Genomic DNA, 27,903 nt, shown 5'->3' with positions numbered 1-27,903 from the left:
TTGCAGTATTTTGGGAACCGGTACCACACAGGAGGTCTTCCACAGGGTGGGCACCACCCCCAGGCTGAGGTTTGTAGATGTAGCTGAGGACCTCACAGAGCTCATCTGCACAGGTCCTCAGCAGCCTGAGGGGGGATGCTGTCCGGTCCTGCAGCTTTCCTCTGTTTCAGCCTCGTAAGGCTCATAACAGGATCCTGACATTCAGTCTAAAGCTTTACAGAATAACGAGGCAACAAGTCCAGCCTGGAACGGCTTTTAGAGCAGATCTGGACCAGCTGAGGTTCTGCTGGAGGACAGAAACGCTTGATGGCAGAGTTCAGGTTTGATGCTGCAGGTTGGTGGTGAGGAGGAAGAGGAGGAGGAGGAGGAGGAAGATGTTGGTCCTCATGAGGAGGAAATCCTCCGTAAGTCTCTGAAATGTGTCTCATCATCAGCAGAACTTCACTTTACCTGCTGAATTCAAAACTTAGCTGATGAGTCCAGAGGTATTGAGACTTCAGGTTCAGCTGCTTCTTCAGGAGGCCGGAAAAACTTTAATTTCTTTCTATACATCACAAAAACATCAATGACAATAACAATACCCATTATGACAGCTACCAACAGAACGACACTCAGTTGACCAGCTCCATCCTTCTTCTTGTCATCAGGCTCCCCTGTAGAACAGAACCAGTGAAATCTCATCAGTGAGGTCAGAGGGGACTGAAGAACATCTGCTCTCTGAAAGCTGCACTAAGACCAGCTGCTTCCTACAGAGTCTCATCATCATCAGCATCATCAGTAAACCTCTGACCAGAGGAGCTTTCTAGAAAAGTGTTGGTGGGAAATTCTGGATTTGCTTTTTAAAAACTGAGAGAAAAGTTAAACTCTGCTATTCCTCGAGAAACTGGGTTTCTCGAGGAATAGCGGAGGTTTCTGGACTTTAGATTTTATAGAAGAATTATGTGTGGATTTACCTCAGAAGAGTTATTTTCTGACCTACTGGGAGGGCTGTTACTCCCAGGTATTAGTTTATTTGTTGGCAGAGCTTTAAAACTAGCCTGCTGTTCAGCAATGATCATGAATAATTATTAATACTGACGGTCAAACAAGCAACAGAAAAACCAGGAAGGAAAAACAATGAACCAGCAATATTTATTCTAAAGTCATTAATGTCCTCAGCACTGGTCGCTTTCTTCAGGTAGTGAGGCAGAGAACCGCTTCATCAGCATAATTAGAGACACTCGTCTCTTCTAGGAGAACCTGACCGTCAGATTCAGCCAGCTAACCTCGGTTTAACGTCATCAGGTGCATAAAACACACAGAACTTATTTCACCTCAGATCGTCTCTGACCTCCAAGTCAGAAGTTTCCACTGGAACTTCTTCAGAGGTTAGAACTATGAGACAGAAACTAAAAGCATCACAACCATACCTGATGTCAGGACTCAAGATGGCTGCTGTTTATCAACAGTTAGTAAAGCTTCATATTTTGACTGTTTAAGCAGTTTTGTATTATTAAAGTAGCATTTAGTCAGTCATACATGTGCTACTTTTCAGTGTTAACAAGTCGAGATGTTTGAACGTTGTTTAAATTTTTTTTTTTTTTTTTTTTTTTCCCCCCAGTGTCCTGTCTAGCAATATGGCAATAGGAATTGATATCTCAATGCCAGATAGAGCTCGACAGATTTTGCTTTTACAAGTGGAGCAAACAGCTTTCGCCATAGTGCTCCACTTGATTTATGCTTGTAAATAGCTTTATTATGATTCCTGCAAGGAGAATTTCAAATTATACGGACATGACAATGGGAGAGTAAAGGAAGAACAAAAAGTGAAAGAAAAGAAAAAAAAGAGTAGAGGTGAAAGAAAGAGGAGATAAAAGGGAGAGAATGATAAAACCTTCTCTGTCTGCTCCATCACCTGGAAAGAGACACAAAAAGAACAGCACAACCAACAGACATAAAGCAACAGATACACTCGAATAACACCTAGATGCCATTGCTAAATCATATATATTGTTATGTAAGCTGACATGTGTAATGTGATATTTGAAAAAAAAGAAAGTGAAAAAACATAAATAAATAAATAAATAAAAAGATTACTGTATATAAGTAAACACTTAATACCTGGGACCCAGCACCTGTGGGAGATGTGAAAGTGCACTAGTTTAGGTGAACATTATCCAGAAATAGCTTGATAGTGATTGTGGAGAACCAAAGACCCACCTTCCCCGAGCACAGAGGCAGGCGTCAGGGGACCCGTAACCCCGGACTCCCAAGGGGGCCCCTAAAGCAGGTCGCCCAGGAGGGGCCGACACAGGATATCTGCAACCCCCCCCCCAAGGAAGGAGCAGAGACGACCCCGAGGAAATCCCCCAGCCACCGCAATGCCGATGCCCTCAAGAGCCGCGGAGACGAGCCCGTGGGCTCCGCCGGCAGCTAGCCCCGCTGAAGTGGTCCCGGCCATGGGCCCTGAGGGCCAGAGGCCCCAGGGGCGCCCCGCCCCCGCGACGAGGGCCCCGGCCGCCCCCCGGGGGGCCAGGCCCTGTGAAGAGGCCGCCGGGAGTGGGCCGGCGCACGCCCGGGAACCCGCCCCAAACCCGAAGCCAACCAATGCGCCAGGGGGCCAAGGCGCCCACCAACGAAGTGGAAGAGGGCAGGATGTGGGGGGATGGGCTCCGCACCTAGCGGAGACTTGAGATGTTCTTGGGAGAGGGAGCGGACCACACCCATACCTGGAAAAAAAAAAAAAAAAAAAAAACCCTCATTCACCCCATCCCTCCCTTGTGCCCCACTCACCACACACAGAGAGAGAAAAAAAAAAAAAAAAAAAAAAAAGACGCTGTACACACATTCCCACATAACACTCACATCCAACACTGACCAAAAGGGGGGGGGGGGGGGGGTTTAAAAATATCAAGTAGGACAGTGTTAATGTCTTCACTATTGTTGCAGCAGTGTCAACTGTGACCAAACGATTAATGAAGAATCTCCACTTTCTTACATTTTTTAAGCTTATTTAAAATGTTAGGTTTCGCAAAAAGTAAAAAAACAAACAAACAAAGATATGCGACTTCCTTCTAAGATTAAGCCGTGGTGGTGGGCTGCCAGGAGAGATCGAGGGAGGACTAAATTTAGCGATGAAGTGGCTAAATGAAAACACTGGACTGTCGTCTCCAGAGGCCACAGGCAGCTTCAGCCAGAAAAGAAAGAGCAGGCTGAGTAGGTTTTTACAAAATGAAGTTGTCATGAGTTATCTTCATGAACCCAAGCACGACCACACAAACTGAGCTCAGTTAGAGAGAGTTTATTTAAGAAGGTGAGTTGTGGAGGATGAAAACCTGAGACTTTACAGGGCTGGAGCAGACGATGAGTGCTGGAGCTGGAGAGAGAGTCCGTTAAAGCTGGGTGGCATGGTATAGATCTGAGCTTACTCAGAGCGGCTAGTCAGGTTAGCAGTCCATAGCAGACAACAGGGCACAGAGCAGAGTTTCTCCAGAGTAGCTTGTCAGGTTAGCACTCCACAGGAGACACCTGGACAAAAAGCAAAGCTTCTCCAAGAACGAGCAGCAGAATATAAAGACTTACAGAGGGACTGGCATGGAGAGGGTGTAGAATGATGACGGACCGGCAAAGTAGTGACAGCAGAGTGAGGCTTAAGTAGTGAGGCTGGCAGGTGAAATGAGTCTGGCTAATTAGTGGCTGGCAGGTGTTACTAACTGCAGTGGAAGGGAAGGCTGAAGTGAGGGGAAGGAGAAACTAAAAACAATAAATAAAGTCAAACCCTAACTAAAACTAAAACAAGGTGGAAAAACCGAAAACCAATGGCAACAAAAGCCGAATCAAAACTAAACCATGACAGAAGTATACTTGAATGTTTCATATTTAAATTCATTGTAACTTGGATTATGGTTAGTATAAGTGTACAAATATAGGCTAGAAATGTGTATTTTTTTTATCTCATACACTTTATATTGTTTTAACAGCCTGTGCTGTGGCAGCTTAAATGTTGCTGAGGCTATGCGCTTAATCAAAATGCCGAGTCGTCGTATTTAACAGAAATCCCAACAGCATAAACACAAGTCGGTGTGGCAGTAATTCAATTTCTATAGCACCAATTCATGATACATGTCAACTCAAGGCACTTTCCAAAGTCAAATTCAATCAGATTACACATTAACCACAAAGCTGCAGTGGCTGTTGCTTAAAACATGAGCCTAAAGATCGCTTTTTCACATTTCTGCTTTACTTTTGAGCTCCTGTCACGAGTAAGTACACTGTTTCCTGAAATGCTTTACCTTACTTTGAACTTTTCCAAAAGGGTTTTACATGCTGCAATGTGTCACTTCCTGTCTGACTCATCACTTTTCAGTCACATTGATGCGTAGGTCCATCAGTCAGAGACGTAGTCTGCACGGCCCAAATCCCTTTTAAGTATTTTATTTTCTTACTTTTAATTATTTTCTTTAGCGCACATTATTAGCCACTGGTGGCATGATCACATCACGGGAATTATTTTTCCTTTTTTCCAAAGAGAGCTTCTTCATAATTTTGGTGAACCTGAAAAATTTCAAGGCAACAAGGAGTGTAGCCGTGAGAAAAGTCTGAACTGAAACATATTTTCCACATCTTAATGTCTGTTTCCTGATTTTCTCTGTCGTTACTTCATGTTTTAACAAATAATGTGATTTTATATTCTTTAACAGATGGAAGCAGAACTTCCTGCTGCAGGAGATTTCTGATGTTTCTTCTCAGGGGTTTGTATGATGATTCAGTGAATCTCAGCTCTACAGGTGATGGATTTTCACTGCATGTCCTCAGCTCAAGATTATGAAAGAAAACAGGAGTTTTGGACCCAAAATCTAAATTTTTCAGCAGATTCTGTTCTTACAACCCTCAAGAAGGGTCACAGGTCAAACATGTTTGCTGCTGAATCACTACTATAAAGCAGCAGCTCCCAAACTTCTTTAGCCTCCCACCCCCTTCTGTCTCCCAACTGGGTTGATGCACCCCCAATCTTCAAAGAAAAAATTATTTGCAGGTGCAGTTACAACGTAACCATAACAAAGGTTATGGAAATAAAATTCGAACTTAATTTGAATAAAACTGCAGTAAAGTTACACACAATATCCACAACAGAATCCAGAGGATTTTCAAGAGCGTCTGTGGCTCAGAGAAAGAAAGAAATTCAGATGGACCACACCTCCACAACCTGAAACGTCTCTGAAGCAGAGGACTAAACTCTGATCATCTACCTGTGTGTGTTCTTACTTTATTTCAAATACCAGCTTCTAAATCTGAGTCTGAATATTTGACAATTTACGCCACAAAATACAAGTTTGATTTGATTTGTGTCCGATGACAGAGAGGGAGAGAGACATTGATAGAGCAGCACAGAGTAACAATAACAGAGCGATCCATAAAGATGTTATTAATCAGATAAATAAAAAGTTATTTCCAGCAGGCAGCTGCAACATTATAGAAATGTTGCTCTCTGCAAGAAGACACCCAGTCCTGGGGTCTCATGTACGAAGTAGGCGTACAACTCAGGATGTATAAAATGAACGTTGCGTAACAGACTGAAAATCCGAAAGAAAAAAAATTGTCAAACAGTACCAAACCACCAAGCACTAAAACTTATCCACATCCACTGTAAACTAAAACAGACTAAAAGACAACAACTCACCTGGAGGAGGAACTACATCCAGGTTTATGTAGAGAACCGTCTCCTTCCTGCTGTTTGTTTCCGACTGGGAGACTCGACACTCATATGTTCCTCTGTCATCAGTCACCACGTTCTTCAGAACCAGAGACACATCTCCTTTCTTAATCTGTCCCTCCTCCAGATCCACCCTGTTCTTAAAAGATGGATGCTGGTGTTCTAGATCAAACTGGTTATTTCTGTAGAGAAGAACATATTCTGACCCCAGATCAGTTCTGCTCCACTCTACAGCAATAACAGGTTTACTGTCAGGAGTTCTACATGGCAGAATGACGTTCTGTCCTGGTTCTGCTGTGACGTTTGTTGGGTCTGTAGGAGAGAAGCAGAGCAGAGAGGTCAGAGGTCACTTATTAAACTGTTGGTTATTAACCAAACAAACCTGATGAGAAGAAGAAGCTGCTGCCTGTTACATTAAATAATTGAGACTTTAAAGACCTCCCATCAGTCTGAAGGCCAGGGGACCACAACATGCATGTTTCACCAGTACAGTGTGTCTATAGACAGGACTACAAATCCCAGAATGCACTTGCACATACAAAGACAGTCCTGTTGCCTTCAATATGCACCGGAAAACAAAACTAGGAGCTTGGAATGGGGTAAACCAGAATAAAAAGTGTTATGGTTAACTCAGTTGGAGATGTCAGGATTCCAAAATAAAAACTAAAAACTAAAGGTTAGGATTCCATTGGAACCGACCCTAAAGTCAATATTACAAGTCAGGAAGTCAGTGCAGAGAATGGTATCCTACTTTATCATTCATGATGGATGCGACTCGAAGCAACATTTAGTAGAGCTTTGTTCTTTGATTTTACTATTGGTATTGTTTCTGCAACATTTAGTCAGGCATCCCTCTACTACCTTTCAGGGCTCATAAGACAGGATGTTTCAGCACTATTTATGAGCACAAAACAACATATAGGACGGCATACTAGTTATTGTTTAAACAGTAGTCATATTAGCTAAATGAGAAAAGAATCACCCCCTATTTAATGTTTCATGTTCAGTCGAACAGTTCAGCACGGCTTAAAGAGGGGGAGAGCTGGTGCCAGATAAAGCCTTCATTCAGAACCAGTCATGGCTGCAGCTGGATCAGAAAACAGTTCTGTTAACCAGATGCAGTCTAAATCGCCACTTAGTCTGTTTATAAGTTTCGTTTTTATTAATTCTGCCTTTTTAAACTACATGCGCCGTGTTTCTGTGCCTCAACGCTTTTACTGCTCCTCTCCCCTTCCTTCCATCTAAATGAGCCCTTTACAGTCCTTATTTATACATTTTCCCCACTGTCTATTCCTCGCGAGCAGCGCACCAATGGAGGTGAAATCCTCCCACCTCACCGCCTCTAACCGGTATCATTAAGTATAAATTCTGATACCAGAAGTTACCATAAAGGTGTTTTTTTTCTACAGTCACTTAGGAGATTTGTCTGGTCAGCGCGGCAACTGATATGAGAAACCTGTCGCTGTGAAAGGTGATGATAATGGTTATAAACTGTAACAGTCTAGGAGTGCATGGAGCTGAAAAGATGGAAACATCAGCAGCTGGATCATGCATAAAGACGCAGCGTGCAGTGCCGGCCCGAGCCTCTTGGGGGCCCAAAGCAGAATTTGATTTGGGGGCCCCCCTCCCACCACGCAGGTTGGGGTTTTCATATATATATATATATATATATATATATATATATATATATATATATATATATATATATATATATATATATATATATATATATATATATATTAGTGCTGTCAGTTAAACGCGTTATTAACACCGTTAACGTAAACCCATTTTAACGCCGACAATTTTTTTGTCGCCGTTAATCGCGCGTCAAAGCACACACACCGTTCCCTAATGTCTTTTCCCCGCCGCGCTCTCCGGACTGTGTTTCTTTTACCCTCGGCGCTTTCCGTAGTTTCAAGAGTGCTAGAAAACTGTAGCAAAACACACCCGCCCCGAAGGGTTTCTTTTACCCTCGAACACATGCGACTTTGGGCTTCTTTTTTCTAAAAGCGCTTCTAAATTTCATAAGTCACGGGTTGCGGTTTTTTTGGGCAGGTTTCTGAAAGTGAAATCGCTTATATGGGCTCTAAAATAAGTGACGAAATAGGGGTTATTAAGAGGCCTGCCTGCACTACATTTGAGTGTATCCAGCTGAAATATCCCTCCGCCATAGGAGCCGACGGTAGTAAAGGCAGAGAGAGCAACTCTGCTCGTATTTGCTGCAGTTTACGGTGCAATAACCGGTGATAACTGCTGAAAATAGATTACTTGGTGCAGAATACCATTTTAAGCAGACATTGGTTCTGAAGATGAGTTTTTAACATGCTGATAACATTGCAGAATCCCAACCCATTAACCGTACTTTAATGCTTATTAATTTGTTTTCTCTGTATTTGACAAACTAAGGCTGAATCACGTTGCCAAACGAAGGACCTGGAGTTACTTAACAGTTACTAAACAGTCTTTTTCAAGGGTATTAAGCTCCTGCCCAGTTGCAAAGTGTAAGACTGGAATGACCTGGAAATTTAAAACCTTTTTTCCAGGCTTAAACTCTATGAATATGGATAGAAACAGCAAGCAAAAATATTCAAAGAAATTATTGTTGTTGGTGTAAAAGCTCAGAATTAGATGTGAGAGAGAGAGAGAGAGAGAGAAGAAATGAACAAATTGAAATGTTTATTAATTTATATGTTTATGCGTAATACCATGTCTATCTTTGTTTAAGAGGCAAAAAAAATATATCGGCATGAAAACAGGTATTTATTTACACATTTGTTTACACATGTAAACATCAGGGCGTCATGATTAGTCATTTAGCCATTATAGTCCAGAGTTTAACATTTGGCACCAGGATGTTTTTATTCCAATTCTGAAAAGTGCTTGAAAAATAAAAAAATAAAAATATTTTTTGTACAAGCATGTATTTTATTGCAAAATTGCATATTAAAATGCCCAAACAGGCTATTACACTTTCAGAAATAAAAGGATAAAATATGCGATTAATTTGCGATTAATCTCGAGTTAACTATCGACATTATGCGATTAATCGCGATTAAAATTTTTAATCGTTTGACAGCACTAATATATATATATATATATATATATATATATATATATATATATATATATATATATATATAAAGTGTATTAGCAGCTTCTTTGTAAAATTGCGCAGGCATTTGTTTAGCATCAAAGTTTATCATCTCTGCCCGTAAATGAAAATGCACGTGGAAAATAAATAAAGGGGAACCTGCAATTTCACATTTCTTTCATTATTATCTTGATATACGTAAAAAAAATGTTTTTACTATAATTATAGAACACTACAATGTTGTTTGGATGTTGAAATTAAGTTGTCTCCTCCTCTCCTCTCCCTCACCCTCTCTGTCAGCATCCACAGCTCTAACGCTCTGACTCTGGTCACTATGGTAACGCTTAAACACGCCGTCAAAGAAAGATACAGGTACTCCAAAAAAAGAATAAAAAGTGCATGAATTTTAACTCTTAACTCAAAACCATAACGCTAAATCAATGGGAGCTCTCTCGGCAGTATAGCGGTGAAAGAGATATAAACTAAGCGCCTGGAATTCGTCTACAACGAACTCACACATTATAAATAGTGATTATTAGTTGGGCTACGTGTGATTAACTCGCCTCCCTGGCTGTGTTCAGGTGGGGCTGAATCGCTGCCAACAATTAACTTCATCTCCTGGACAGTTTTTGTAACTTGGCTTTTTCCTTGTTCTCTTTTTCCCTTTTCTTTTATCTTTGCCGCTCCACTTTTATGCTTATATGAAGCACTCATGTTAGCTTAGTAGTTAAAATGCTCCACAAACAGTTGATAAGTGACAGAAGATGCTGTTGGTGGACGTTCAGTGATGATGAGTTTTACCCAAAATGCACTTGGAGAAATTATCGGCAATCCACTTGAAAAGTTGCAACATAACGTTAAATATAAGAGTGAAAATAAAGCCAGCCATGCAGAAAAACATTTCATTCAATAGTTTACACCTATTACATCACTAAAATCAGGCAGTCTTTTATAGTTTGTGGAAACCATGACTGAGTCCTTACTGTGTAGCAGATATAAACTATTCTCTGCATGTTTAACAGATGCACAAATATACTTGTTCCACAGAGTTATACCAGTCTGAAACGGATGTGTTGAATAGTGATACTTGTTTAAGTTAATTGACTGCGGACCAAAAAAAGAAAAATCCAGCTCAGTTCGTCTGGGGGCCCCAAGTGGCCACTTAGTTCGCTTCTGCCTCGGGCCGACCCTGGCAGCGTGAACCTGTGTCCTTCAGTGTTGCTGCTGAGAGGAAAATGTCAGACCATATAGGCTTGATGAAACTCAGCCTCATTTACCAATTAAGATAAGATATGATAGTCTTTATTGATCTCACATTGGAGAAATTCACATGTCACATCGGCTCAGTAATCATAGGAAGAAGGTGTCAAGTAGGACAAGATGCATCATATATAAACACAGTATGTCTTCGTTATACAATGGATCAAAAGGAGTAGGTAAGAAAAAGCAAAAAACACATACATAATACAAAAACAAATAAGGCAGAGGATGTCTTCTGTGCATTCACTGTGGCTTATACGCATGTGTATTGACATATATTCGGGTGTGATAGCAGCAGAAGTCACTTCTTACAGGATTATTGCACGTGTTATCGCACCGTGGATTAGATAGATTGTTGCACGTTGGTTACAGTTACAGTGCAGCATTGTATATTCTGGTAGCAGCAGAAATGAATGATCTGCGGTAACACTCCTTTTTACAGACAGGATGTCTAAGTCTTGCACTAAAGGAGCTGCTCAGCTCCTCTACAGTCTGGTGCAGGGGGTGGAAGGTGTTGTCCATGATGGATGTGAACTTGGACAACACCCTCCTTTCAGCCACTTCCTCCACAGAGTCCAGAGTGCAGCCCACGACAGAGGTGGCCTTCCTCACCAGCTTATTCAGCCTCTTTCTGTCCCGCTCTGCACTGCCAGGAGCCCAGCAGACGACAGCGTAGAGGAGGGCTGAGGCCACCACAGAGTCATAGAAAGTTTTTAGCAGAGGCCTGCTCACTCCAAAGGACCTCAGCCTCCTCAGGAGGTGGAGGCGGCTCTGGCCCTTCCTATACAGAGCATCTGTGTTGTGAGTCCAGTCCAGCTTATTGTTGACGTGAACACCCAGGTATTTGAAACTCTCCACAGTTTCTATGTCCTGCCCCTGGATGTTCACAGGTGAGTGAGGTGGGGGTCTTCTCCTGAAGTCGATCACCATCTCCTTGGTCTTACTGGTGTTTAAACACAGATGGTTTTTCTCACACCAGTCCACAAAGTCCATGATGACCGACCGGTACTCCAGCTCGTTCCCCTCAGACACACAGCCCACAATGGCCGAGTCATCAGAGAACTTCTGAAGGTGGCAGCTGTCCGTGTTGTAAGTAAAGTCCGAGGTGTAAAGGGTGAAGAGAAACGGAGACAGAACGGTGCCCTGGGGGGCCCCGGTGCTGCAGAGTGCCACCTCTGACTGACAGCCGTGCAGCCGCACGTACTGAGGGCGGTCAGTGAGGTAGTCCATGGTCCAGTCAGCCAGATGTTTGTCCACCCCAGCGTCCTCCAGCTTCCCCCTCAGTAGCACCGGTCTGATGGTGTTGAAAGCGCTGGAGAAGTCAAAGAACATGACTCTCACAGCGCTCCCAGTGGACTCCAGGTGGGTTAGCGCCCGCTGCAGCAGGTAGATGATGGCGTCCTCTACTCCGATGTTGGGCTGGTAGGCAAACTGCAGCGGGTCCAGAGTGGGGCTCATCACGGTGCGCAGGTGAGCTAGGATGAGGGGCTCCATGGTCTTCATCAGAGGATGAGGCGCTACATGGTCTTCATCAGAGGATGAGGCGCTCCATGGTCTTCATCAGAGGATGAGGCGCTCCATGGTCTTCATCAGGTGGGAGGTCAGAGTAACATGTCTGAAGTGGGCCGGTTCCCTGGCCTGGGGTGTTTTGGGAACCGGTACCACACAGGAGGTCTTCCACAGGGTGGGCACCACCCCCAGGCTGAGGCTCAGGTTGTAGATGTAGCTGAGGACCTCACAGAGCTCATCTGCACAGGTCCTCAGAACCCTGGGGGGGGATGCCGTCCGGTCCTGATGCTTTCCTCTGTTTCAGCCTCGTCAGCTGTCCTCTCACCTGCATTGGTGTGACTGTGAGGGGGGAGGAAGGCAGGACCGGAGGTGTGGATGGCTCGGGGGTTGATGAGAGTGGCGGCAGGGGGGAGGGTAGGTCTCTGGAGGGCTGGTGGTTGGAGACGTGTGGAGAGTTGAGGACAGGGAGGGGGCCAGTGTGGGGGGAGTCTAAACGGGTGAAGAATGTGTTCAGTTCATCTACAAACTTGGTGTCACCGTCTGCAGCCCTGCTGGTCCTCTGCCTAAAGCCGGAGATGTTCTTCAAACCTCTCCACACATCCCTGATGTTGTTCTGTGCCAGCTGCTCCTCCATCTTCTTCCCATAATCCTTCTTTGCCGCCCTGATCCTCCACTGTAGTTCCCGCTGGACTCTACGCTGCTCCTCTCTGTACCCTGAGTAGAAAGCCCTCTTCTTCTGGTTCAGGAGGACTTTCAGCTCAGGGGTCCTCCAGGGGGGGTTGTTCAGAATCAGACATACTTTAATAATCCCAGTGGGAAATTACTTTTGTTACATGCTCCAGAATACACACGTTGTCATTTATATATATATATATATATCTATATAGATATATATATAGATATATATATATAGATAGAGAGAGAGAGAGAGAGATAGAGAGATCGAGAGATGTATATCTATCTATATCTATCGATCTATCTATCGATCGATCTATATAGATATATATATATAGATATATATATATATATATATATATATATATATATATATATATATATATATATATATATATATATCTATCTATCTATATCTATATCTATATCTATATATATATATATATACACACAACATTCCACACAAGGTAGTAACATATCACAATAGTCATATCACTTCACCTTGGGAATCCAAATGAAGTGATGGTGAGCTGTGCAAGAACAGTGCAAAGAATGCATAAATGTCAGTTACAGAGGGGGGTGTTAGGATAACTGAGGGAGGCATTGTAAAGATTGATGACCACAGGCAGGAATGATTTCCTGTGGCGCTCTGTGGTGCATCTGGGTAAGAGGAGTCTTCTGCTAAAGGAGCTCCTCTGCTGGGCCAGTGTGTCATGGAGAGGGTGTGAGACATTGTCTAAGATGGACTAAAGCCTGGACATCATCTGTAGGCGTACATACTGTGGTCTGCCCGTCAGGTAATCAACAATCCAGGACACCATGGGGGCCTCACGTTCCCCATGATAACCGATGGTAGATAACTCTTCCTCCGCTTTGTCCTGCCGCCCCTGCAGCCTCTCCGTTTCCTCCGTATTTCAGCCGGTATCACAGGTTTCTCAGCATGTTGATGAGCAGGGCCGCAGCGCATAGTCACGTAGTCCGAGCAGCTGGTCTCGAGTGTAAACAATGGGCTCGCAGTCGCGGACAAGGGGGTCTCCCTTTACTGCTTCAAAGAGTGTCAAAAGTAGCAAAAAACTCAGCACTAGAGTCCCAAAAGTATGCCTCTTCGGTGCACATATCCCGGAATGCCTGATACTGATACGGCATTCACTAATATTAAAACACTCCAAAAAAAAACTATAAAGAAGAGAAAGTAAAGAAATAAAAGACGCAGCCGAGATGACTGGCAGCTGTCCGCGCAGCGCCATCTTGAAAAATTTTGGTCATAGATCTACACTAAATAAAATTAACAGATTAATGATAATCTGTAGTGTTTTAAAATTGTTATAATCAGCTACAATATTTTCTTGTTAACGTCAGAGAATAAAAAAATTGTGTGATATTGTAAAGGTGTTTTTGAAGAGCTTCTGTTTGCAAAAAAAACATATTTCCCCCGTTTTTATTAAAACTAATAATATTCTCAACTCGGCATTATTTATACAATCTAAAGACTAGTAATTCAAAACAGGATAGAAAGTTAAAGCCTGCAAAATCTAAAATAAATGAAGATGCAAAAAAAACAGTAAAAATGTCAAAAGCTAACAACTCAAACTGTTTTTTAGTTTGTGAACTAGTAGCCGATGAATTGCGGCTAAACTGGAGAAATGTGCTCTTATTTTCTTATAGCAATTAAAAGAAAAGCAGCAACATTTTAGACTACCTGATGTTAAGCCACAAGAATTTTATTAAGTCCAAAGTAAAGCGAAGTGCAGGAATCTAAGCTAGTTGTAATTAAAGTATAAATGAAAATCTTCAGTCAGCTGTCTCAGTTTGAAAAAGCTGAACTGGACCAAAGATTTTATCTGTGCATCAAAGTTAAAATTATTCCCTAGTCTTACATTCAGGTCTGTAGCCGTCAGTGTCAGATACTGACTTTAAAGATCCAGGTCAACACGGATGTTAGAGGCATTAATGTTTTTAATGTAATACAAGTCTGATTGTCTTCTGCCTAAAAACTAAGGCCAAACACTGGTTTCTTATATCTGACTCCAAAGGGACGAGGTAAAAAGAAAAGAAAGAAGAGGCCCAGCATGCAGGAACCCTGCAGGAGTGGAACTCTTTAATAAAATAAAATAAAAAAGCTGTTCTCAATTCTTAAGTGTAGTAATACCGGAATAAGAATTTAAAACTACTTTATTACTTAATTTAGTGATTATTTGTACATTTGGTGTCTGTTTCATGTGACCCATCCATGTGGGTCTATCTAGAAACAAAATGTTTAACAAGAATAAAGCAGAAAGCTGGATGGACTCAGGAAGGAAGGAGGAGTTTAGAGGCAGCAGAGATCATTTCTGGAGACAATCAGAACAAATTATATTTCTGTTAGAAATCTGGAAAAGGACCACAGCCTTGTTTACTTGTTCTGAAGGTGAAATATTGAGCATAAATGACTTGAAAGGAGATTAAACAGAAGTGATTCTCCTCACATCAGGCAGTGTTGGTGTGTAGAAACAACAACAGTAGAACAGTTGTGTTAACCACTAAGTGAATAATAATGTACTGACACTTCTCTTTCACCTGTTAACTAAAGTAAAACATGTCTGCTTCCTTGTTTAGCTGGTTAAAAATGAGACGCAGTTAACTGCACCCGCTCTCTCTTAAATGTCCATAAAAGTTGTAAGTCCTGCTATAACTGGAGGTGAAGTATTATCACTTATAATAGTTATTTATTTATTAAAGGAAATAAATAACTTTATAATTATGGAGGTGAACTGCTCCATATATTGTGATATTGACTTTAGGCCATAGAAAAGTTAGCTGCTTTAGCTACTAGCTAGTCCATGCATTTGTTACTTCAAGGCTGGACTATTGTAATTCTACCGCCTCGCCAACATTCAAAAAAAAAATAAAATAATAATAATAATTTTAAAAAAACTTGCGGTTCTTTGTTGTTGCTTTCGCGCGTGCATATAGTGAATGGCAGGGCAAAAACACATGGAGTTCTCGCCGTAAAGCAAGACCGACTCTCGCGGTCTTGCACAAGACTTCTGAGCCTGTGGGTGCCAGCCGAGGGCTCTTGCAATTGCAAGTGCGGTATTTCCCCCACAGACCACCAGGGCGGCCGAGAAAACCTTTGTTCAACCTGAAATGACTCATTTAATCATCCAAAACGGTATTGAACACATTAATTACTGGAAAAATGTTGCATAGTATGCCTTTAAATCAGAATAGAATTTAAAATTCTTCTTCTAACCTATAAAGCCCTTAATAATCAAGCTCCATCATATATCAGAGCTCTGATTACCCCGTATGTTCCTAACAGAGCACTTCACTCTCAGACTGCAGGTCTGCTGGTGGTTCCTAGAGTCTCTAAAAGTAGAATGGGAGGCAGATCCTTTAGCTATCAGGCTCCTCTCCTGTGGAACCAACTCCCACTTTTGGTCCGTGAGGCAGACACCCCGTCTACTTTTAAGACTAGGCTTAAAACTTTTCTTTTTGACAAAGCTTATAGTCAGAGTGGCTCATGTTACCCTGAGCTACCTCTATAGTTATGCTGCTATGGGCCTAGGCTGCTGGAGGACATCAGGATTTATTTCTCTCACTCTACTGATTTCTACTGTTCTCCAATTTTGCATTGCATTACATTGAAATGACTGTTGTCATTTCAGCTTTTAACTTTTTGTTCTCTGTCATTTTTCTCTTCATAGTAGGTACACCTGGTCTGGCGTTCTGTTAACTGTGACATCATCCAGAGAAGACGGCTCACCCGCTACTACCATCTAATGTAGAACAGATTACTAGATCAATGTGTGCTTCTGTGCTTTTTTGTCTCTCTTGTTGTGTCTCTGTTCTGTCTTCTGTAACCCCAGTCGGTCGAGGCAGATGACCGTTCATACTGAGCCCGGTTCTGCCGGAGGTTTTTCCTTCCCGTTAAAGGGGAGTTTTTCTTTCCACTGTCGCTTCATGCTTGCTCAGTATGAGGGATTGCAGCAAAGCCATGTACAATGCAGACGACTCTCCCTGTGGCTCTACGGTTCCCCAGGAGTGAATGCTGCTTGTCGGGACTTTGAAGCAATCAACTGGTTCCCTTATATAGGACATTTTTTTGACCAATCTGTATAATTTATTGATTTTGACTTTGTAAAGTGCCTCGAGATGACATGTTTCATAAATTGGTGCTATTTAAATAAAATTTAAATGTTGCAGGATCTGGACCACTGGTTGATGATTAGCAAATTTTTAATCTGTGCCTGCTCGTGGACCTGAGAGTTGGCTATGCTCACCTGTGGAGACACCTGCAGGTTTGAGACCCAGAACAGCCAGACAGAGCATGCACCAATAGAGGGATGATGTCTGGCCATCCATCAAGTCCCGCAGAGACAAATGGACAGTAGGACAGGTGAGACGTTCCCTGCGGAGGACAAAGAAAGAATGTCTCACAGCTGGAAAATGTTGGCTTTACAACATTAAGGAATTAAATAACTTTTGTTTGGGAATAAAATAAGAAAACAAAGTGAAATAAGGAGCGCGTCTAATACCAAACAATCAATCAGGAAGTAGCGTGGCCCGTAACACGCTGCGTCTTCTCTCCTGTCTGGATCCACAATAACAGATATGATGATTCTGGCTCCGTTATGAACGACTGGAAAGCAGAGACACCTTCGCCTTCTTAAGTCATGGGCCAGAATCTGTAGGACGTCTCCTTAAGAACTTTCCAATGAACTGTCAGGGGGCAACTTTCTTCCACCGGGATAAGTTGCTACACTTAGCAGTGATCTCAAAACACCAATGTTCCCACGTTTTCACTTGCACATTTATAAGTCACAGCCAATAGAATATATAAACCGTCCCACTCCAAGAAGTCACGTGATTCGACTTTTGCACAAAATAATTGTTTCTCCTCTTCTAGTTCTTCCGGTTTTCTCATTTCTCCAGTTTTCTTTAAATTTTATAAAACCAAGGTCCTCTTTTCTTTTTTTTCCTCTTTCTCCCATTCCTTTTGCCATTTATCCTTCATTTTCTGTTTAATTAACATTTTAACTTCAGATTTACTAAAATTAAAAATAAAATCCACTGTTACATTTCTAACAGCTTCTTTTGCTGCCTTATCTACCAGTTAATTTATTTTATCTCCATAATGTGCTGGTATCCATACAAAATGGATCATTAAACCCATCATATTTTTATTCTATATAGTCTCAGTTGAATTTCTATTAAAATGTCTGGCCTGCTTACTGATTGATTATACTTCAAACTAATTAAGGATTCCAAAAGAGTAAAAAAAACAAAACAAAACTGGACTTTATTCTGATGTTTGAAGACGTTTTACTTCCTCTCCAGGAAGCTTTCTCAATTCAAAAAGTCTGGAGTAATGTGGAGCAACAAGCTTTATACTACTGACCAACAAATACCTTGTAATGGCTTAGATAAGATGCATATTGAACCAAAACAGGTCCACCCCTTAGTAATGGGGAAACTTGCAACTCCACATCACTCAAGACATTTTAATTTGAGAAAGCTTCCTGGATAGGAAGCGAAATGTCTTCAAACTTCAGAATAAAGTCCAGTTTTGTTTTCTAACTTTTTTTGAATGACCATGACCTGGATGATTGAGAATCTTCACCAGCAGACCAATTAAGGATGAACTAGAATCTGAACATATTACTGATCTTAGTGGCTTAACTTCTTCAACCCATTGAACAGCTAATAATATTGCAATCATTTCTCCTGTATAAACTGAAAGTCCATCACTTATTCTTTTCCTAATAAAATTTCTTTAGATGTTTCACTAAGATGCTTTAACATTAAATAACAAATTTGATCTTTTCCTTGTGTCGTTAATTTAACTTTCTGAAGCGCTCGATTTAATTCCGATTTTGCGTAATTCAATAAATCATTTACATTTTCTATCTTCTCTAATATTTGTCTGTTTTCTAAAATTGTAATTTCTCTTCCCCTTTTTCCTTCCAGAGTAATATTATCTGAGCTATGTATTTTAATAAAAGTCTTTGCCATCAATTCTACCTTTTCTTCATCCTTAACTGCTATTACTTCACCATCACTCAGGACTGGATACCCATATTCTCTTTTAATACCATCCATTCTTCTTATCATTGACCATACTTTATTAATCTCTCTTTCTCTTCCCACTGAATTACAAAATTTCCTCCAACAATCCTTTTTTACATTCTTTATAGTTCTTCTCACAAGAGCCTAAAATCTCTTATATTCTATAAGTTATGTGAACTGTGATTCCTTTCCAAAGTTTTAAAAGCTTTATTTTGATTTTTAATTATTTTATCACATTCCTTTGTCCACCATGGACATCCTACATTCTTTCTTCTTTATGGAGTCATTAGCAGCATGTAAATGACATCACAAACACAGAAATATAAATGATTAATTTTAATGTTCATATTAATTTTTCTCAATTCCTGCTCACTTATAGATCTAAATTTTTCACAATTGGCACTACTGAAAGATAATTTCTTTAAACCCCCACCCCCCCCCCCCCCCCCCCCCCCCATGTCATACTTTTCAATATAAGTTTATTTCTGTCACTACGGGATAATGATCACTTCCTATTGTTACTTATTTATTTATTTTCCATAAACGTACACATGCCAGTGAATTTGAAATTATTGTTAGATCTATTAAGTAATTTCCCTCTGGGCTTATTAAAGTATGTCTGATTCTGATTCTGATATTAATAGTGTTGTGCCGATGCCATTTTTTGGCCCCAATACCGATACCTGATACCTAGCTGTGCAGTATCAGCCGATACCGATACCATCTGTTTGAAATTTATGTGTGTGTATATATGAAGAACTGCATATTGCTTGGATGTAAAATAACTGCCGTCATGGCTTTGTCAAGCTGCTACCTTTTGTAAAGCAGGAAAAAAAGACTAATACAAAGTAAATCCAGTAGAACTAGTGAGTGTCGGGAGAGAGAAGGCTGCGTTTAAGTGACACACAAACATCCAAATGGTATCTGTAACCTATTTGTTGGTACTCGCCGATACCGATACCACCATTTTAGTGCAGGGTCGGAGCCACGGCCGATACTGGTATCAGTGCAACACTATTACCGATTCTATTTCCGTTTTCTTATCAACTCTTGTTTCCCTTCCATCATTAAGACATACAAGATTTTCATTCTCCATTAATTCTTCAATAACTATACCATTACAATCATTTTTAGTACCCCATAACTAACTATGTGCATTAAAATCATCACACCAAACAACCTTTCCATTTAAATAATTCAATTTCATTCAATGTTTCATATTGGATCCTTTTCCGAGGATTATAAAAATGTATTACTTTAATACTTTCTTTCTTATACCAAACTTCTACAACTATATACTCTAATAGAACTCCTTTTGCTAACAATCTAAACTGAATTCCTGTTTTTAGAAATATCATACAACCTCCTCCTTGAATCTTATTTCTGTCTCTACGTACACCAGTATATCCTTTAATAACAAAATCTAAATTAGGTTTAAGCCAGGTTTCCTGTATACATATGAGATCGTTTTTTTTCCTAAAATTTTTAATAAAACCTTTAAATTCTTGTCCAATAACTATTAAACTCTGTGCGTTCCACTTTAAAATAACCTTTTACTACATTTTAATTTTCTCAGTTTTATACTTGACTTGATCTGCACAATTAATCACATATGCAATAAATAACATGATCTTTTCTACTGTTATCATAGGTTCAGTTTTCTCTGTTGATGTTATCTAAGGATTTGGTTTTTGTTGAACATTTATCTGCCTCCTTTCACTCTGTCCTTCCACCCTTTTTACAGCTTCAGCATAACTAATATTGTTGCTCGTCTTAATTTTTCCACTTCAATGGGTTTCTTTCTGACTTTACACCCCCACAATTACAACATTTAGCTTAAACATTTTCTCCAAATTCCTTATATATATGATCACCTCCACATTTTGGACATCTTTGTTTTCCTCTACACACTGCCACAACGCGTCCGTACCTTTGACATTTTCAACACCTGAGTGGGGGAGGGATGTAGGGCCTAACTTGAAAGCTAATGAATCCTATCTTAATCCTCCCTGGAAGTATATTTTATATATATATATATATATATATATATATATATATATATATAGATATATATATATAGATATATATATATATAGATATATGCTTTACCATTACTGATAAACTTTCAAATCTTTCCCCATATATTAGTTTCAAAAATCTTTTTACCAGACTCGCCTCCACATAATGAATGCCCTTTTTAAGTTTTTTTAAGATGATAAATCTTCATCATCTTTCTTTTCTCCAACAATCCTTTTTGTCTTTCACATTTTTTCTACAAATACTTTCTATGGTCAAAGCTCTGTTTTTCTGTTATTCTGTTTTACAAATAATCATTACACTACCGTCTGAGTGTTTTTGCAAAATATTTTTTTTTCTAATCTTCTTCTCAAGCTCTCTTGATAATGCAATCGGTCAAATCTGAATGTTTTCATCTTCTTCTTTAACTTTAAAAATACTTTAAATTGCTCTCTAACCGTCTTTTTTCGAACTACAGGGGTTCCTTCATCTGAACTATTTTCTTCTAAAGTTCTTTCATGTGTTTTTGTGTTATTCTGTCGTGGCTGAAAGATAGCGAACAAAATGAGAGACCCAGTAGATTTGATTGAGGCTGCTTACAGTATAATTCAGTTATTTTTTTGTAAAACTGCAATACGTGTCACATTTTAAATACATAAACTAACAGTAACAGTTCCAATTCCAGTAAATACACTCAATGATTATATCAGTGATTATATGAATGAACTTACAAGAAAGTTCATTCATATAATCATAAGAAGTTAGCTAGTCGCTAACTTCTTATTTATTGTCACCGACAATAAATAAGGTAGCAACTAGCTAACTTCTTATTTATTGTGACCGACAATAAATAAGAAGTTAGCGACTAGCGTTAGCACTGTGGAACCCCATAAGAAACAACTACACGAACCAACTATGTGTCATGGTTTAGGTTTTGTCTGTCTTTAGTGTGCAGTTCACTCAGCCCTCCCTCGCTCTGCTCCATACACTAATTAGCCTTAACTCCCCGTCACCTGTCAGGCAGCAATTAACCCTGATCTGCCATCACCTGTTTCCACCGCTTTATAAGACTCACCTCTTTCTGTTCCCGTCACCGGTCCATAGTGCTCACTCCCGCTCAGTTCCTGTCAGAGGTTTTCTTTCCAACTGTGTTTTGTTTCAGTCACTGCCCAGCTCCAGCTCAGCTCTCAAGTCCGCGCCTCTGAAGTTCTGGTCTCAAGCCCATGCCGCTGATGTTCTGGTCTCAGTTCCACGCCGCTGATGTTCTGGTCTCAGTTCCACGTCGCTGATGTTCTGGTTTCAAGTCCACGCTGCTGATGTTCTGGTCTCAAGCTCAACGCCTCCGGTGTTCTGGTCTCAAGCTCACGCCTTCGATGTTCTGGTCTCAAGCTCACGCCTTCGATGTTCTGGTCTCAAGCTCACGCCTCCGATGTCCTGTTCTCAAGTCCACGTCTCTGAAGTTCTGGTCGCAAGTCTTCGGCTCCTGAGTTCTTCCCGGCCAGTCACGTTACACGCCTCCTGCCGGCCAGCTTCTGTGCTCTACACCCTCGTCAGCTGTAAGACTCTGGTTCCACGTCATTCACCTGCTACACCCTTCAATAAACTCACCCATAAGAACTGACTCTGTGTGTGCGTGCTGTGTCCGGGTTCATCCCAGAAAAATATCTTGACATCATGGACCGGCCAAGGGATGGACCCGAGCACGCACAGAGCCATGTACAGAAGTTGGCAGGGTCTGCCCTCGCCTCTGGTTCATCTCGCCTGGGTCGCTGTGCTGCGACGCCCGGCCAATGACTCTGTCCCACGTTTCGCTCTCCGTGAGACCCGCCTCTGACACTGCTCAGCATATACAGAAGTTGCTGCCCAGCGCCTTCTAGTTTCGGTTTCGGTTTTGAGTTACGTAAGGTTCCTTAGTTGTAGAGTATTTAGTGTTCTTTTGATTTCTTAGAGTTTTTTAGGTTTGTTTTGTTGTGTTCTGGTTTTGCTTAGTTTCCTGTCTAGCCCTGTATATTTTTTACAGTTCTAGAAGAATGGTTTCTGCCTTCTTATCTTTTGTTTGGGTTCAACCTTAGTTTTGGTTACTTAGGATTTTTTGGGGTTTTCTTTTTCTGGAGTTTTGAGTTTCTTTTATTTAGCCTTGTTTTTCCAGCTCGGTCGTATTGTTAGCTTTAGATCTTCCGAGTTTTGCTTTCAGTTCTTACCTTAGACTTCTGGAACTGCCTTGCACTCTTATTTCTAGCTTTAGTTATCTATTTTTTCTCTAGCTTAGCTGTACTTGCCCTCATCTCCCTCTTTGCTTGTTGTATAGTTTTATTTTAGTGTTTTGTCCCCTTCCGAGTCTTCTAGCTTTTCAGGTTTAGACCCTGTAGTCCCTGTCTCGACCCTGTAGTCCCTGTCTCGACCCTGTAGTCCCTGTCTGGCCCTGCGGCTCTAGTCTTAGTTCTGTTTTTGTTAAATTAAGTTTTGTTGCTTTACCCTTGAGTGTCTGTGTGTCGTTGCCGGCGCCCGCAGGTCACTGCCAGAGCTCTCTGGCACACCTGGCCGGTTGCGGTCTAGCTCACCCTCTGGTTCCTGGCGTGGTAGGACGCCTTCTGGTTCCCCGAGTTTTAATGTCCCCATTCTCCGGCGCGCCCCAGCATTTCCCTCACGCCCCGGCAGATTCCTGGCGCTTCTGCACGCCAGGTGTGTTCCAGCGGGTGCTGTAGAACCCTGGTGTTGACAGAACGCTAGTTCTTCCCCCCTGGCGCAGTCGCACGCCTATCCTTTCCTCATGCCCCGGCGTTTCCCTCACGCCCCGGCGGATTCTGGCGCTTCTGCATGCCAGGTGTGTTCCAGCGGGTGCTGTAGAACCCTGGTGTTGGCAGAACGCTAGTTCTTCCCCCCTGGCGTTGTCGCACGCCTATCCTTTCCTCATGCCCCGGCGTTTCCCTCACGCCCCGGCGGATTCTGGCGCTTCTGCATGCCAGGTGTGTTCCAGCGGGTGCTGTAGAACCCTGGTGTTGGCAGAACGCTAGTTCTTCCCCCCTGGCGTTGTCGCACGCCTATCCTTTCCTCTTGCCCCGGCGTTTCCCACACGCCCCGGCGAACTCTTATCTTACATCTCGGCGTTTACTTCACGCCCCGGCAGTCTCTTCCTTTGCGCCCAGGCGTTTCCCTCACGCCCCGGCGAGTTACTTCCCTTGCGCCCCGGCGTTTCCCTCACGCCCTGGTGATCTTTCCCTAGCGCCCCGGCGTTTCCCTCATGCCCCGGCGAGTTTCTCCCTTGCGCCCCGGCGGTTCCCTCACGCCCTGGCGAACTTCTCCCTTGCGCCCGGCGGTTCCCTCACGCCCCGGCGATCTCGTCCCTTGGGCTCCAGCGCTTCCCTCACGCTCCGGCGTTGTCTCCCCTCGGCGTTTCTGTACGCTAGTTGTGCCCCAGCGTTTCCATACGCTGACGAGCCCTAGCGGATCAGGCCGCCCGTCCTTCCTCTGGCGTTTTCATATGCCCGTTCCTTCCCTTTGGCGTTTTCGTACGCCCGTTCCTTCCCTTTGGCGTTTTCGTACGCCCGTTCCTTCCCCTTGGCGTTTTCGTACGCCCGTTCCTTCCCCTTGGCGTTTCCGTACGCCCGTTCCTTCCCCTTGGCGTTTCCGTACGCCCGTTCCTTCCCCTTGGCGTTTCCGTACGCCCGTTCCTTCCCCTTGGCGTTTTCGTACGCCCGTTCCTTCCCCTTGGCGTTTCCATACGCCCGTTCCTTCCCTATGGCGTTTCCATACGCCCGTTCCTTCCCTATGGCATTGTTTACGCCTGCTCCTTCCCTTTAGGCGTTGTGTACGCCCGTTCCTTCCCTTTGGCGTTGTGTACGCCCGTTCCTTCCCTTTGGCATTTCCATACGCCCGTTCCTTCCCTTTGGCGTTTCCATACGCCCGATCCTTCCCTATGGCATTGTTTACGCCCGCTCCTTCCCTTTAGCGCTGCCGTTGGCCCGTTCCTTCCCTTTGGCGTTGTGTACGCTCGTTCCTTCCCTTTTGGCGCTGTCGTGCGCCCGTTCCTTCCCTTTGGCGTTGTGTACGCTCGTTCCTTCCCTTTGGCGCTGCCGTTGGCCCGTTCCTTCCCTTTGGCGTTGTGTACGCTCGTTCCTTCCCTTTTAGCGCTGCCGTTGGCCCGTTCCTTCCCTTTGGCGTTGTGTACGCTCGTTCCTTCCCTTTTGGCGCTGTCGTGCGCCCGTTCCTTCCCTTTTGGCGCTGTGTACGCCAGTTCCTTCCCTTTGGCGCTTTCGTGCGCCCGTTCCTTCCCTTTGGCGCTGTGTTGCGCCCTTCCTTCCCTTTGGCGCCGTGTTGCGCCCGTTCCTTCCCTTTGGCGCCGTGTTGCGCCCGTTCCTTCCCTTTGGCGCCGTGTTGCGCCCGTTCCTTCCCTTTGGCGCTGTGTTGCGCCCCTTCCTTTCCTTTGGCGCTGTGTTGCGCTCGCTCTTTCCCCCGGCGCAGTCAAGCGTTCGTGCCTTTCCCTGATGTGCCGCGCCCTGGTTGTGCTCTGGCACATCAGTGTTCTTTAGCTCCTTGGTTCCCCTGTGTTCTCTAGCTCCTTGGTTCCCCCGTGTTCTCTAGCTCCTCGGTTCCCCCGTGTTCTCTAGCTCCTTGGTTCCCCCGTGTTCTCTAGCTCCTTGGCTCCCTAATGTTCCCTGGCTCCTTGGTTCCCCCGTGTTCTCTGGCTCCTTGGTTCCCCCGTGTTCTCTGGCTCCTTGGTTCCCCCGTGTTCTCTGGCTCCTTGGTTCCCCCGTGTTCTCTGGCTCCTCGGTCCCACCGTGTTCTCTGGCTCCTCGGTCCCACCGTGTTCTCTGGCTCCTCGGTCCCCCCGTGTTCTCTAGCTCCTCGGTTCCCCCGTGTTCTCTAGCTCCTCGGTTCCCCCGTGTTCTCTAGCTCCTCGGTTCCCCCGTGTTCTCTAGCTTCTTGGCTCCCTAGTGTTCCCTGGCTCCTTGGTTCCCCCGTGTTCTCTGGCTCCTTGGTTCCCCCCGTGTTCTCTGGCTCCTTGGTTCCCCCGTGTTCTCTAGCTCCTTGGTTCCCTAGTGTTCTCTAGCTCCTTGGTTCCCTAGTGTTCTCTAGCTCCTTGGTTCCCTAGTGTTCTCTAGCTCCTTGGTTCCCTGTGTTCTTTAGCTCCTTGGTTCCCTAGTGGTCTCTAGCCTTTGGTTCCCCATGGTCTCTAGCCTTAGTACTCCCTGTGTTTCTCCTAGGCTTTTGTTTCCCTTGTGTTCTGATTTTGTTCGACTCTTGCCCGCCATCCTAGAACCCCCATCCACCCACCCTGGGTAAGAGGTTCTAGGCCGTCCGGTGTCCGGCCTTGGGGGGGGGGGGGGGGGTACTATCATGGTTTAGGTTTTGTCTGTCTTTAGTGTGCAATTCACTCAGCCCTCCCTCGCTCTGCTCCATACACTAATTAGCCTTAACTCCCCGTCACCTGTCAGGCAGCAATTAACCCTGATCTGCCATCACCTGTTTCCACCGCTTTATAAGACTCACCTCTTTCTGTTCCCGTCGCCGGTCCATAGTGCTCACTCCCGCTCAGTTCCTGTCAGAGGTTTTCTTTCCAACTGTGTTTTGTTTCAGTCACTGCCCAGCTCCAGCTCAGCTCTCAAGTCCGCGCCTCTGAAGTTCTGGTCTCAAGTTCACGCCACTGAGGTTCTGGTCTCAAGCCCACGCCGCTGATGTTCTGGTCTCAGTTCCATGCCGCTGATGTTCTGGTCTCAGTTCCACGTCGCTGATGTTCTGGTCTCAGGCTCAACGCCTCCGGTGTTCTGGTCTCAAGCTCACGCCTTCGATGTTCTGGTCTCAAGCTCACGCCTCCGATGTCCTGTTCTCAAGTCCACGTCTCTGAAGTTCTGGTCGCAAGTCTTCGGCTCCTGAGTTCTTCCCGGCCAGTCACGTTACACGCCTCCTGCCGGCCAGCTTCTGTGCTCTACACCCTCGTCAGCTGTAAGACTCTGGTTCCACGTCATTCACCTGCTACACCCTTCAATAAACTCACCCATAAGAACTGACTCTGTGTGTGCGTGCTGTGTCCGGGTTCATCCCAGAAAAATATCTTGACACTATGCTTATACTCACTGTTGGTTGCTGCACTCTCTGCGGTGATTTATGTGTAATAACAAGAACTTGTTACTTGTTACTTGTTCTTGTTGTTATTCTTCTTCTTCTTCTTTTCTATTATGGCAGATCACAAGCAACTTTAAGGTGCATACCGCCACCTACTGTACATGAGTGTGTAGTAACGTTACTTCACATCTATTAGATTCTATTTATTAATTTTGTATTCTTAAGATAAATAAACAATGCTTTCCTTAATTTATGAATATCTGTTATGTTTCCTTCATTTCCTAATATACCTTTAAGATTCCATTCATGCCCTATACTTCTAACTATTCTCTTTAATTTTTCCCTTTCAAGTTTATATGACTTACAGTTCATCAGTATGTGTTCTACATTTTCTTTTTCTCCACATCTCTCACATTTATCACTATTTTTCCTTCCTATTAAATAAAGCATGTCTTTTAAGTAGGTATGACCTATTCTTAATCTACTAATTATTATTTCTTCTCTTCTGTTTCTTTCATTAATGCTTCGAATTTGAACTGACTTTTGCACTTCATATAATCTTCTTCCTTTCTTATCTTCATTCCATATTTTTTGCCATTCCTCCATTTCTTTACTTTTAATAAGTGATTTCCCTTCCCCTTTCCCAAAAGGAATTGAAATTGTTATTTCCCCCTCCAAAGCCCTTTTAGCTAATTTATCTGCCTTTTCATTGCCTTTTACTCCTTCATGTGCTGGTACCCAACAAAATCAAACATCTATTCCACCCCTATATAATCTAAATAAAATATTATGAATTTCTAATACCAAATCTTTTCTATCATTTCCTTCTCCCTTAATACTTTCTAGTACTGCTTTAGAATCTGTGCACACCACTACCCTGATTGGTCGAATCTCCTCCACCCATTGCAAGCTTAATATAACTGCCACCATTTCTGCTGTAAAAACCAACAAATGATCTGATATTCTTTTATAAATACATTTTTTAAACTCTGCAACATATATTCCTATTCCCACATATCCTTTTAAATTCTTAGAACCATCTGTATAAATTTTAAGGTAATTATCATATGTAGTTCTTAAATAAATATCAGTTTTTATCCCTATTTCATTTAAATTCCAATCATTTTTCATTGTATTAATTTGCAAATCTACATTAACCTCTGGTATTAGCCATGGAGGAATAATGCTAATTGGGTTAAATTGAGCTATTTCCTTGTCTTCTAATCCATACTTTTTAATCCATTTCCTAACCATCCATCCAAATCCATTACTTTGGAACTTCACATATTCCCAACAATTTTGTATAATAGTTGAATTCACATGATTATCTATATTACTTTTAATTTTCATGCAATATGCTAAAGCTAATTTAATTCTCCTCATTTCCAGTGGAGTTTCCCCATTTTCAATTAAGAGAGCATTAATAGGTGTTGTTTTTATTGCTCCTGTACATATACGCAAAGCTCTACACTGTATTCTTTCTATTTTTTGTAATGATGTTTTAGCTGCTGCTCCATATATAATACTGCCATAATCTATTATTGCTCTC

General features: G+C 42.7%; 1 protein-coding gene across 1 annotated transcript; it reads right to left on the bottom strand.

Moving 5' to 3' along the window:
- Nucleotides 1–67: 67 nt before the first annotated feature.
- Nucleotides 68–26,426, bottom strand: LOC118558797 (hepatitis A virus cellular receptor 2 homolog). Its single transcript, XM_036129343.1, has 5 exons — nucleotides 26,367–26,426; nucleotides 16,490–16,617; nucleotides 15,501–15,507; nucleotides 5,660–5,997; nucleotides 68–653 (listed from the first exon to the last, which is right to left on the bottom strand). The coding sequence occupies exons 2-5, from the start codon at nucleotides 16,569–16,571 to the stop codon at nucleotides 460–462; spliced, it is 621 nt and encodes a 206-aa protein (XP_035985236.1). The 5' UTR covers nucleotides 16,572–16,617; nucleotides 26,367–26,426; the 3' UTR covers nucleotides 68–459.
- Between the last annotated feature and the right edge of the window lie 1,477 nt (nucleotides 26,427–27,903).

Source organism: Fundulus heteroclitus, unplaced genomic scaffold, assembly GCF_011125445.2.
Source record: "Fundulus heteroclitus isolate FHET01 unplaced genomic scaffold, MU-UCD_Fhet_4.1 scaffold_158, whole genome shotgun sequence".
NCBI classification, from domain to species: Eukaryota; Metazoa; Chordata; class Actinopteri; order Cyprinodontiformes; family Fundulidae; genus Fundulus; species Fundulus heteroclitus.
The sequence above is the reverse complement of the archived record's forward strand: the minus strand, read 5'-3'. Positions and strand labels throughout refer to the sequence as shown.

Excerpts from the sequence above, each read along its gene's own strand:
- LOC118558797 (XM_036129343.1), bottom strand. The coding sequence starts at position 16,571 with ATGGATGGCCAGACATCATCCCTCTATTGGTGCATGCTCTGTCTGGCT. Across the intron at positions 654-5,659 it reads GGATGTAGTTCCTCCTCCAG|GGGAGCCTGATGACAAGAAG; the intron begins GTGAGTTGTTGT and ends TCTGTTCTACAG.